This window comes from Rissa tridactyla, chromosome 1, assembly GCF_028500815.1.
Source record: "Rissa tridactyla isolate bRisTri1 chromosome 1, bRisTri1.patW.cur.20221130, whole genome shotgun sequence".
In the NCBI taxonomy this organism is placed as follows: domain Eukaryota; kingdom Metazoa; phylum Chordata; class Aves; order Charadriiformes; family Laridae; genus Rissa; species Rissa tridactyla.
Window position 1 is genome coordinate 75,418,566 of NC_071466.1, and position 13,850 is coordinate 75,432,415.

The following is a 13,850-nucleotide window of genomic DNA, read 5'->3' on the forward strand; positions in this document are numbered from 1 at the left end:
TTTGTTTTGTTTTTCCGTAGCTATTACTTTGATTTTCTGTAGTATTTACAAAGATCATATTTGATAGATATGTCTGTTTTTAACACAGAGTGACATTTATCTCTCTCTCTCGCTCCGCTTAGTTTGTCATTCTGGATTTAGCTGATCTTTAATATCTGATGGAGAAGTGCTTTAATGCAGTTCCCCATCCATATCAACATCTGGAAGACATTCTCAGACAAATTTTTTATTTTACTTTGTACACCGTATCCTCAGATCACTGACTTCAGGCAGAGTAAATTATGTTATGCCTATGTAGGGCAAAGTAATCATTCAAAGTCCCCATGTCAGTTGCCATAAAATCAGTAGAGGTCAGACATATCCTACAGCACTGGAAAACCATTGTTACCAAAATAATTCCTGTTGTCTCTCCACAAACTTTCATAAATCCTGTTTTAGAGAAAGGAGTTAAATTACTCAGCTCCTCATATATCCTACCAAACAGAGATTTTACAGTTCTCAACTACATCTATCTATTTCTATCAAGCATCTCAGTCCTAGGCCATTTTTTCCCTTTGGTAGGAATCTGGCTATTTCAGAACTTGAGCTGAGTGTTGTTCAGATGCTAGGGAAGTGTGCTCCTCTGCTTCCTTCCCTGGTCCCTCTTCCCTCCTCTCCTACCTTTGATGCAGATAAATAACATTGCCCTTTTGAAGCTGCTGCATTTGTCAAGGAGAACATGAGGGGAATGTTAGAGAATCAGGCATTATATCTAACTTCTCTGAATTGTGGGCTGGTTCCTCGTACACAAGCACTTCTTCCTTTTCATCTGGGAGAAGGTTGTCCTCCAAACGAGATGGTTGTCTTGCCCTGGCAACAGAACTGTGTTCCTGCCCTGAAGGTCCCAGTATTAATACAAATCAGTTAAAGCACAATTAATATATATCAGTTAAAGCACTAGGAAAAAAAGTAGTGGACCAGGTAACATAGAGCATACAGTATGAAAATGCATGTTTTTAAATTTATAGAAAGCATGGAATGACCCAGTGGAGGAAGAGAGAAGTAATTCTCAGAATCAAACAGAAGTGTGGCCAAATAAAAGATGCTGAGGGTTAAATTCAGGACTAACATGCAGTTAGCTACTCATTAGGGCCTTTACATTTGTGCAATGCTGACTGTAAGCAAATTGTCTGTCCCACAGGATGGGGGACACTCACCATTTCATGCCACATTGCTCTTCACTCTGTTTTCCAATCTTTTATTGCAAAGCCACTACTTCTAACAGTGGCTAACTTTAGCAATGCTCCTGAAGAAATGATCTTCTTTCTGAATGCAGACAGGAAAGCCTAGGAAATACTGACGACTTTGCATTTTCAAAGGTTAGGATTGCAATTTTTAGGTCACTTGGGAGCACGCTTTTGCAAGCCGAAGCCCATGGGGAGAAGGCAATGACTGTGGCATATAGAAGACATTGAAGTGCATGCTGGCCCAGGCAGTGACTTTTCTGTGGTCTTTCACCCTTCCCAGTGCAGCTGATGTTTTGGCTATCTCAGGAATGTCCAGGTACTACCTGGCCCTGAGCAGGCATATTCAGAGTGCCCACTTGCCATACTATGGGCACTCAGTTCTTGAGTAATGGCATCCCCTCCAGGTCAGGGTATGGCCATCAGTGAATGAACTCCTGTGAACAGATACTCAGCCACCCTCCTTCCTCCTCCTCCACCCAGCCTGTCTCAACCACTGTAAAGAGCGTGCAGGTCAATGCTAAGATACACTGAGGCCAGGACTTGCTCTTTCCTTTCTTTTTTTCTCATGCTGGCTTATACTTGTCCTAGGGCTTTCATGTAAACGACTGTCGGTCAGATCACATGCTCAATCTACACTCAGCAGTACAGGCATCACCTGCAAGGTTCCAAGCCAGGATTTTGAAACAGTGGATTAACAACCTAAGTATTAGGCTAAATAGTTACCCTGTGAAGGCTATCAGCAACCTGACACCTTAACAGGACCTGTCTAACTGAAAGGGGCCCTTGGTCTTTGGAAACAAAGCAGTGTTCTACTAGCAGGGGAAAGTCTGACTGCATCCCCTGTGGCCGCACACTTGGCAGAGTTCTTGTCTCCATAAATATCACAGCTTGTGAGGGTTTTCATTTTAATGGTGGCATCTGGCAGTTTTCCATTATACCACAGAACATAAATGCCTTTTGGAATTTGGAAAAAAAAAAAAAAAAGATAAGAAAGCACTTCACACATAACAGCTTATACTGGTGTACTGAGTGGATCAAAAAGGAAAAGTGTTTTATGAAGACAAAGCATCTTTTCCACCTACTTCTTACCAGCTACAATTATAGGGCTGAGAATCATGGGGCTGTTGCATGATATAAAAGGCACCAGTCCCAGATAACAAGTAAACCCATTCTGAACTATGAAGGTCTTAAAATCTCTTCCAATAACAGGTACTCTGTAGTTTGTTTCAAAGTCCTTTGAAGTGAAGACCCATTCGATGGATATGCAACGTTTTCTAATTGCAGTACGGCTCACTACCCTGCAAGAGTTATTTTCTTTCCCCTGTCACACTGACCTAAGTACTGACAATTAGTAGGACTAAGTTCTGGCCCTGAAATTTTACTTCCCCTTTATTAATAAAATGAGAACAAAAATAATAGGCAAACCAGCAGGCCACAGAGCAGAATGATTATAATCTTTGATTATCCAATGATCTTTGCAGTTATTTACACTCTGCTAGGGAAAGTTCAATATTTTCAGTTAATTTCTATTTCAGAGGCCAGTAGGAGAAAATCTACTAGAAGGGGCTACACTCTAGTGTATTCAGACTACCCAGAGAAGTAGTGTGTGATCATAAGTATTAAAAAATAAGCTAAAATCAGTTAAAAACCCAATCAAGGAGTAGAAAATTACAAGACAGAACTTCCTGTGCCTCAGAGTTACTTAGCTGACAGCTAGTTTTTCAACTGATATTTCTTGTAATGGTCAACTAGAACTGAAAAGACTGAATTCCATTTTTAATGCAGTGTAAGTCTTGTATAAATGTGGTAGTTTATTACATTCATTTATTTTGCCTATACTTTCTAGCACTTGCTTTCTAACATGCCTGCCTTCTTACTTTATTTTAAAAAAAAAATCAAGCTGACATCAAATCAGACTCAAGGCAAGAGCATTATGGGAGAGAATGAACAAGCATGAATAAAACTGATTTTAGCGATATTATTCACTGAGAGGGTAGAAAAAAGTAGTAGGATACTTTGTATTGTATATTTGCGTCCTCTGTTTCTCAAATGTATCACTATATTAGGGAAGGCTCTGAATTGCACATGTTGAAGAAAGCTTCATCAGTGTGTGTTCTGAGGTGCTTTCTCCACTGATGCCTGCTGTTCCCTTTTTTTTTTGATTGTACTGCAGAAACAAGATTCCTCTTGGATCCTCTAGATATTTGTACAGCCTCTAGTGGTCCCCTGTATTTGTTGTGTATTTATAAGAACAAATAAGTTCGCTCTTAAGTATGAAAGTGTATATGTATATATGTGTGTGTATATATATGTATAGGCACTCATACATACACCCCCTAATTTAATGCCTATATACCTTCTGACTCTGACAGTTCTAGACACCTTGAGAGTCCAGCTGTTTTTCTTTGCTCCTCAAGTGTCTTTATAACTGTTAGGCAAATTTCTGAAGACGAAGGCCGTCTCACAAACAGCTGTGCGACTCTCAGTACCTTCAGTAGGTTTATACAAGCGTCGCTGGTAGAAATAGGTGGGCTCGTTTGTGTCGGCAAACACAGAAGACAAAGTTCTGTCTGACATGCTTTACTGTACAGGCTTGGCAGGGTTTAACAGCAGTTCTCTTTTTAAGCAGTTAAAAGTTCTCTCTGTAACTAATTTAAGTGGTTTCTCCATGTATGCAAGGAGCAGATCTGTTGGGTGAGTAGACACAACTTCTATTCTGTTGCTTTTTAAAGGAGATGTGCATTTTCGAGCACAATCCTAATGAAAACCTTGAGTTCTGAAGCGGTATTACATTTCTTCTTTCTGACCTGCCTTCCTAGCAGGCCACACAGAAATAAACCCTGAAGTGCGCCACAGGCTATTACCGCTGTGGCTGTCAAGTTATTTTTGCCAGTTGCTGATTGCCACACCTGATACTCTTTAAACTAGCTCCAGCAAGGTTTCTCCATATGTAGTGACAGAGGGTTGCTTATTGCCTCACAGATCAAAATATTTCCCAGATCATAGTGCAGAGAAAGCTGTAAACTGTCATGCAAGGTCAAATTACTACTTTCTGCTGTAAGTCTTTTTTTTGGTGCTAGGCTGTGAGAGACAATGACAGACATAAGAGGAAGTAGTGAGAGAGACAGTTGTCACTTAGGGATTGATTATAGCCAGTTGTACCTGGAGAGCTAACTGGTGTGTAAAGGTACTACACAATGGGAAGGAGAGAGGGAGTAACTTCTGTTTGTATTATGGCAGCACTCAGGAGATGAAAGCCGTAGTCCTGGATCCAACTTCTGTAGTACTGGGCACCGCAGGAGATTGTGGAGTTTAGTCTCATTTAGCTTTTTATGGAAGAAGAAACTTGAATAACCCATCGGTGAGGATGCAGAGTGCTGTGGCTAAGACTCAGCTAGGAAACAGGGCTGAATACAGTGAGAGCTCAGGAGCTGAAAAAGATCATAAGAAAAAAATCAGAAATGTTTTAATTGTTCTCATTGATATTTACCTTTCTCTTATTTTTGGGAAAGGAAAGTAGATTATCTTTATTTCAGAAAACTTGAAATCCAAACTGGAAATCCATTAACAGTCCATTTCCATGAGTAAGACAGTAAATATGAAGACTATTGTCTTCATATTATGTATGTATGTGTGTATGTATGTATGTATAATGCATGTGAGGAGAGGAATATTGCTGAGGAAAGGGTTGCTATTCAATGCAAATGAGAGCAACCTCTGGTCTAGGTAGGAAGATAGAAGGGATTTTCTGATTGTCTGCAGGAGTTTTAGTTCTCTAGCATCTTCAGTAATTGATGCTTTCTTCTGCAGACTTCGCCATGAACATTTCTGGAATATGAATAGCAAGGCTAATAAGTGGGGGGTAAGCTACTCTATGGTGACTCCAAAGTCCCAGTTTTAGATTTAAAAACTGTGATCCATGTTTGAGTTTTAAATCACGACATAAATAAATAGGTTGGTTACACCTAATCCTAATCCTTGTCTGTTGCCAGTATAGTGCATCGAACATAGTCTCTTTCAAAATCTAGCACGGGAGCGTTTCTGATGAGGATAGCCTGTTGACAGTGAGTTTTTCCATGCGTATGTTCTGCTTTTCTAGTCGCTTAACCATGGAGCTGAGTAAAGGGGAATTTCTGACTTTGGTTTCTGACCTGGTTTGGTTCACAGCTTCTCAACTGTCAGGGGAAACGTCCTTCTTTTTACTCATCCTTCTCTCAGGTAAAACTCTTAACGTGTCATACTAGAAGAATATGTAGAGAAATTTTATTCCAACGCAGTGACTCTGAAGCCCCCCAATTTAATGTTTCTGTTTAAAAAAAAAAAAGATATTTTATTTTTTAAATTAGTTAACGGGTTTGATTTTTTTCTTATTTGTTTCATTTTTTTAGAACACCTAATTTAAATCAAATGCTGTAAAGCAACACTTTGAAGCTTACAGTACTTCAATATTTAGAAATATTTCAGTATTCAAACACTTCGTTTTCCTGAAACTAGTCTCATAATTTAACCCAAGTAATACAGTTCATTGCAGATGAAACTGCTCTTTTGTCTTATTTCTAATGAGCCACTTGTACCTTTGCAATACTTATGTCTTGCATGTAGTCTGTTGAGTTGACAAAGAGGTACTGGTTTTGAGTTGGAGAGAGAGGCCTTTTACCCGAGCACTTAACAGCAAGGTCTCTTATAATACAGCCTTCTCATTATGAATGTAAATAATTCATTTACACAGATAATTCTTATTTAGAGTTTTATTTCCTGACAGTTATTACTTACCGAAATGGCTTGATACAAACTCAGACTGAGTGTTTTTCTTAAGTGACACTGTAAGTGGGAAAGTTTGGTGGACAGTTAGTGTTTGCCAAACTCTTCATCTACATTGTCAGAGCCAAAACTATATGTAGCAGCTGCTAGTTCTTATTTTGTCGTCTTTTCCATAACTTCACCTAAGAAATCTGAGAGGAGGTTGGGAGTATAGCATACAGACTTTCAGGACACAGTGGATTGAAAGTTAGATAAGAGTCAGGAAAAGTCTGAGGTATTAATTACATAAGAAAATCCTTCTCTCTCTTTCCTTCTGCGATAACCTAGACTATGTTGGCTCTACCACGTGTAGAAGTGCATTTAGAAGTCTTTGTTTTTATTGAAGTGGGTTCTGAGCAAGTATTTGTAAATTGGGCAGATGTACAGTGCTACAGTTGCCATTTTGAAGTTGTGGCACAAACTAATCAATTATTTTGTCACCTTTAAACAACAAAAAAAATTTTCTGCACATATTATTTTAAAATATTATTGCTTTTTTTTGCAATTGTATGGTTTTCTTATGACTGCTATTGTTCATCCAGACCTTGGTTGCTAGCTTGCTAGACTTTGCAGGAACTAATTCTGTTATTGTTCAGTCTTATGATATCACATAGGAACTCCCCCCTCCTATGAATATAAGTAAAACAAAAATGGAAAGTTTAGGGTTTGATTGTAAAGCCAGCCTAACCATTAAGATCTACAGTTTTCATTCCCAAGCAACATAATACTGGAAAAGTTACAGCTTGTGCATTAGGGAAAGGTAAATGAAGGACAAAAGTTCTGAAGGCTGATTGATGGTGAAGATGGGATATGAAGAATAAAAATGATTCGTAGTTAATTGAGGGAGTCCGTTTATGTGCACGCTGTCATTCACGCTCCAGGACAGAATAGCAACAAAATCTAGCATGTGAAAAAAATACCCTGTTCAGAAGACTGTGTTCTCATCCTGGTATTGCTGTCATCCAAACTTTCTTTCAAGTCTGCACCCAATTTTTGATTATCCTTTTGATTTTTCATGGGATTTGCAGTCCCATTTGATAGTTCGATCTTAAACCATAAGGATGAACGTTCTGTCAGAGTTTCTCTGGCTGTAGCAAGTGAAGGGCTTTGACCTCTATCTGTTGTTCAAGGCTGTTCTCTTCTATGCAGGACGAATAAGTGTTTTGTATTTTCCTCACTGATACCTTCATAGAGTCATAGAGTCAAATCATAAAATCGTTTAGTTCGGAAAAGACCTTTAAGATCCTTGAGTCCAACCGTAAACCTAACACTGCCAAGTCCACCACTAAACCATGTACCTAGGTGCCACATCTACACATCTTTTAAATGCCTCCAGGGATCATAACTCAGCACTTCCTGTTACTATGTCTTTCTTCAAATTTGGTAATTTTTCTTAAAATGTAGAAGTTTTAGCTGACCACAGTTGTCCCTGAGAAGTGACTTGTTAGCATAGCAATTTGTTTTACAGGAACAAACAGGTAATTACATGTCACCTATAAGGTCATGTAGGAAAATATTAATAGTCATCATCTCTAACACAAAGTAAACATTAACACTATAATCACTACTACTACGGCTACCGGTAACTGTGTATGATTTATTAGAGCTTTATCCCAATTTAAAAATAGCAATTTATGTGCTAATGAGATAATGTAAAATATCATTATAGAGTAATTTCAAAAAATATCTCATTACTTTAGAGCCAATCTTGTTAGTCTTTTGTGTTCAGAAGTCTTGTGGAACTTGTGCAGAGTTTAAGTGGCTGTGTATTTCTGAAACTGAGCTCATATTGTGTTTGTTATGTGGTTGCGTGCCTTCTAAAAAATCTAGTGCTAATTGCTTTGCTTTTATAAATGTGTGTGTATTGATCCATAACATTTTTACCACCGTTGTTTTGGGTAAAGCTATAATAATTTAGACCTGGGAGTTGCTTGAAAAATGTAAGAAAGGTTAACTCTCAACAAAAATTGATTTTAATTTTATTTTAAAATTTATGAGAGCTCAGCTAGTTCTACTCTTGTTTAAATGAGCTTCCAATAAAAATATTTCTAAACATTAAATTTTAAAAAATAATTCTAAATATTTATGATTTGTGCAGGAACATAAATGCTATTTGGACAGGCTTCAAATGTGGAGGAAGCTTTCTGTAGGAAGCAAACAAAGTGATTTCATTCATGAAATAAGCATTGATTCTGAATTGCAGAGATCTATCAAAAATTAAGAGGTATTTTAAAAGGACAGGATAATTTAAAGTCCTAAAAAAGTGTAATTAAATGTCAGGAACTTATTGCAGATTTTTTGTCTACGTGACTTGTGAAATTGTATAACAATCCTTTGGTTCATTTCATCAACAATTTTTTAAATTTTCCTGGATTATCTGTTGAGTTTTTTACACACATGATCAGCTTGCAAATGTCCATGAGTAAAATCTCTGTGGATTTTAATGGGATTCAAGCTCAGGTACTGTTTGTTTCGCCAGTGTAAATCTATAAAGCAGGACTACACAAATCCTATTGTCGGCCTTCATGGATATTTGTGATCAGGGCATTATTCTAGTTATTTCTGTGTTTTGTGGTTGTCCAGACATGTCTGACCTAGCTTTACGCTGTCTAAGTGTTCACCTGGCTTCTTAAGTAAGCTTGGCGGGCAGCATTGAACTCACAACTCCCATGTCTAGGTGCCTTTTGAACTGTGTGAAGTTTGTGGACAAGTTTCACTTGGATGTGTCTTTGCAATGTGATAGTCACAAGGCTGACTGGAATATAAACACTCCGTCTGTCTCAAAGCCATGGCATTTGGATCAGATGGGGACTATTAGCTAAATATTGGCGTGACATTGGTTTTGTTTGCAGATATTTTGATTGGCTTGATAAATTCCCCCCTCAATTAAAACCAACATGTTTGAAGATGAAATGATTGTGCTAAGCAGTTAGCTAACCTTAGATATCACTGTGTAGCAGCGTAACACTGCAGTTACTTGGATGAGCTTACATTGTCTCTTAGGGAACGTTAACTACCATATATTAAAGAATATTTCAAAGAATTTGAGAAGGTTGGTGCATTTGTTGACAACCTTTAATTGCTCTCTTGCATGCAATATACACATGGTTCTGCCAGTAAATTTTCTAAGTTTCGGAAAGATTTTTAGAACTCTCTTGGGCTGATGCCGATATCGAAATGGTACTGGAGCTGAGTATCTATTTGTAATCTTATTGTCAGCTTTTAGTGAGGTATTAACAATTTCATTGTTCAGTCAGCAAGACTCTAAGGACTTTTTTAGTGCAAGAAAAAAAGTCTTCATCTGCAGCTCAATAACTCCATGCATGGCTTAAATTCATCCACGAACCGAGTGTTCACAAATGCATGTAGTATACAGAAAAACTGAGCAGGCCTTGAAATAATTGGTAATGTAATTATTTATGTCCTCCATGAAACTCAGTTTATTTTGAAGACTGGTAGATGGTGAGTTCTTTCTAGTAAGACATGATAACTTTAAGACTCAGTTATTTTCTTTTTCGTAATGCATTTTTGGAGGAAGTAATCTTAAAAACTTTGCCACATTATGATTGGTATTTTGAATTTAAATCCTATGATAACAAACCTAAAATCTATACCCGATGGTTCTCCCAGTTTACATCTGTTTATATCCATGAGAGACCACATGCAACAAGAACTGTACTCTTCTGCCTTTCCTTTCAAAACCTGAACACATATTTACCATACAATCATATTACAATTGTATTTTCTGCCTAGGAAAACAATGTATCGTTCAAAGGAGCTTTCAGTCTTTTTTGTTGTAGTAGTGATATAATAGCTTACCTGTATTTTTTTTATTTTTATTTTTAATTGGAATTTCACTGGGAATGTCTGAGGTTAGATGCTAATTTATTGTGACGTAAGAAGTGGCTGCTGCGTAGTTTATTTCTGTTTCAAGATTAGACCTTTACTGTGAGCAAGACCAAATTCTCTTTAGCATTAACAAGCAGTGCTTCATTTTTTTTGCACTGGAAGAGAATCTGGCCCAGCACATTCAGGAGAAATTATCATCTCATCATTTATTTATATACTTAACTGCAATGATTAAACAAAAATGGATTCCAGGCACTGTGTTCTGGTCCTGAACTTTGTCCCCGATCCTGCCAAGATTCAATTGCATGCCAATTTGCATCACTAAGTCTAGTCCCATTAATGTTCACCAGAAGTCCTTACTGTTGAACTTCCAGCTGGATACGTACATAAACCCTAAAAGGAGCAAAGCCCTTTATTCTGTGTATACTATCTTGGTAAAAGAGCTAGCTGTACTTCCCCGCTATTACCAATTCCTATGTAATGACATTTATTACTGCAGTTTGAGGCAAGTCTCATTACCAGAAACTGCTAGACTCCTATTTAGTTATTAGCTGGGTACAATTAGAGTTGTATTAATCAGTTGTGCTTGCTCAGCTGAGTTCAGATTTTCTCTTGCTGAAGGGAAGATCCGAGTTTATAAGCCAGTACTTCAGACATTTTGAAACCATTACCTTAAATAATCCTGGATGTTCTGACCATATGCAGTGAAAAAAGTATGTGGTACTTCATGAATTAGAGAGAATGGTTATCATCTTTAACCTCTATTTGTACTCACTTAAATGTCTGTTTTTGAAACATTAGATCTAGTTGTCCTAATGATATGTACATACCAAAGTCTTACATGACAAGGCAACCTGCCTATTTTTCCAGAACCATCTAACTTTTCAGGTACTTCAAAACTCCTCAGCATCCACTGTTAGTCTGAAATTTGAGGCGTGAGGGCAAAAATGATTCATCTTTACATGTGAAGATTGCAGTCTATCTTCAGCTTTGTGCTGGATGGCTTCTTAAGCTTTAGACAAATTAACTGTTATCCACCTGAGATAAGATTCCCACAGAACTGTGGTCTTTGAGTGTTCCTCACTTCTCTACTTAGTAGTTTCCCTGAGGAAAGGTCTCCAACTTTTGAGTGGGTGAGGTACCTGCATTTCTGTGTTCTAGGGGGCTTGGGGACTGGTGCAAAAAAGTCCTAAGTTAACATAGTTTCCAAACTTTAGTGGTTTGAATTGCTCTCTGGAGTTTTTTGAAGACCATGGAGAGGGGAAGGTGCCTCTATGGGAAAGGGAGATGTCTAAAAGAAGCTGTTGGCCTACTAGGGCCAAGTTTGCATCAGTTCTGACCATGCAGGTGAGAACAGTATTTATACTTAGTTTTGGCTCAGCTAACCCTAGAGAAAGAAAAACGCCAATTTAGATCTCAATTTAGAGGTTAATGTATACCCTGTGGGGTCGGAAGGAGGGCAGCATAAGTAAAAAAAACAACATGCCATTCAGTGTAAGAATAGCATTATTTTGGATTTAGACTATGTCCCCAGTAAGAGCTATCTGAATAATGTTAATTAGGTATACTGATACCAAGGATGCTAAAAAGAAGATAAATCCTAGTGGCCTTAGCTAAAGAAAGGAGTACAGAGTTTGTCCTGACCTATTACATCCTGGAAGTCTGAAAACAGGGAAAATCTTGTGAGAAACTTGCAATGACTAAACCAAATCAAATTCAAAAACCTTTGGATGAATGAGTGAAAAGGCAAGGTGGGCTGAAGTCTAAATTGAAAGGAGAAGAGTTGCTTAGGCTTAGCTAAATGTATTTTGTACTGATTTTACTCTAAGTTAGTATGATTTCAGGGCTGATAAGATGTGAAACCTGGAAAGATTTTTTGATGCGGAACACACATGCTAGAGAACATGTATGTTGAGGCAATCGGGAAAAGTGATATGCTGCATTATTTCTGGTTTCATGTTAGTCATCTTAGGTTTTAACTTTGAGCTTCTGTGCTTAGCACTGAAAGTTTCTTTAACAAATTGCTGCTGAGATAAATGGGATCACTATGATAAAGTGGTACAGGCTGTAATTTACATTTTTTGTTGGGTAGGAGGAAAAGAACCGTGTCTTCCTTGAAAATACATAATCCATATTTCTCAGTAGTTCTACCTGAAGAGTAGACCTTACAGTTATTGGGGAAGAAAATATTTAAAGTGATTACTTATGTTTTCTGCAAAATAATATTTTTTTTTTTTCTCCACAGTAAAACCAACAGTTATTGACGTTGACATTTATGTCAACAGCATTGGTCCTGTATCGTCAATAAATATGGTAAGTGACTTGCTAGCAAAGATTTTTATCTGGACTGCTTGTCTTGGCATCAATGCTGGCTTTTGAAAAAGATAATAAATACCACTGGGATAAGTTGTTTAGGTTGCTGATTTAGTTCTGTTTTCAGCTATAGCAGTGTTTTTCAGATGACCCTTTTATGTCTCTGCAAGAGAAGAACAAACCTACAAGTAATATTACCCTCTGTGTTGTCTACCACAAAATGCTGGTAGATCTTGAATGGTAAGATAGCCATCTTAGAAAAAAATAAGTACGAAGCAAAGCTATTATCAAGAAAATTCTTGAATTAATGTTTCAAGGGTCAATCAAATATACAGAGCTTCATAATGTGGAGTTAATGAGAGTCATCACATACTGTCAGTATATTTATTTGAAATTCATCATCTGTTCAGTGGTTACTTATCCTTCACTGAGTTATCAACAATCTTTAGCCTTAAAGTATAATTTTGAAAAAATTATACATGGCTGTACTGCCTGTGTAAAGGCAGGAGAAATTGAAAGAGTCTGAGTGATAGTGTGACAATAGTGAACCTAGCAAAACATAACACTTCGTCGGTTGTTGTGGTCTTCTTAACTCCAGGATATTCCTCCGTTCTGCAGCAGCACATTCAGATTTGGAGAGCAAGCTGGATATTTATGTAGCTATGGAGGTATGGGTTACCATGGCTGCTTGTGCAACTTCAAGTTTGAATTCGGCACAGTATTCCTCTTTGTAAAGTGGGCTGAATTTTTTCTTAATACAACTTGTAAACAGATGACTTGTTAATATCTTAGTTTACTTAAAGCTCTTACACTAACCTCTTCAAAGCAATGACTTTCTCTTGTTCATAATGTCATTCAAAGGCTTCTGTTGTGCAATGGTCATATAAGAATCTAATAAATACAGTGCCTGCATGTTTTGTATTTTTGGAACAGAAGTTCTTGAATTTGAAAGGTGGTCATTCAGCCTGATTGTTTGGTTTTGCCTACGTATATGGGAGAATGTAAATTATTGCAGTGTGTCAAATACTGGGTGGTCAGAGACTCCTGTGCCCCCTGGCAATGGGAAATCTGGCAAGTAAAGACAGAACAAATTCTGTTCCACTGGGAACAATTTGGCCACATATTCAAAGGCAGCGAAATGTATTGCTAATATTTCATGTGAAGCACTGAATGTCAAGCAATGGGAGTACCTGCTCCATTCTTGAACTAATAAATAGCTAATTATCTTGCTCTTCCCTGACTGCTTACCAAAATGACTTGTCCAGGGAATGATGTATTGGAAGATCTATTCTGCTTACTGGCCTCTGGCTTGCATTTTATGTATCGTCTAGGAATGGGTAATCAAAAGCAATGGGAACAATGGTGGGGATGCTTAATTTTCAAAGTCTTTTTGCTCTTTGGCCCTCTGAATTAGCTTGTAAGTAGCATTTTGGGGTGCTGGAAATGTATGTGGAACAATTATTAAGAAAGCACTTGATTGGAACTGTTTCAGGTAGGAAGAAGGAAAAAAATAATTGAAGGAACTAGTGGTTCATGGCAGATTATTATGCCACAGTCAAAACATAACTAGTTTACTTATCCCTTAACTTTGAGTTCAGGATACGTTATGGCACCAAGATGGAAAGAGGCACCAAGATAGCAATTTAATAAAATGCGTACTGT

The 13,850-nt window shown here is 37.6% G+C and overlaps 1 protein-coding gene across 1 annotated transcript in view; it reads left to right on the forward strand.

Moving 5' to 3' along the window:
* GABRG3 (gamma-aminobutyric acid type A receptor subunit gamma3) overlaps positions 1 to 13,850 on the forward strand; it is a 329,965-nt gene that overhangs the window by 5,346 nt on the left and 310,769 nt on the right. Inside the window, exon 3 of the mRNA XM_054211091.1 lies at positions 12,121 to 12,188. Within this exon, the coding sequence (XP_054067066.1) occupies positions 12,121 to 12,188 (68 nt within the window). The remainder of the gene's footprint in view (positions 1 to 12,120; positions 12,189 to 13,850) is intronic.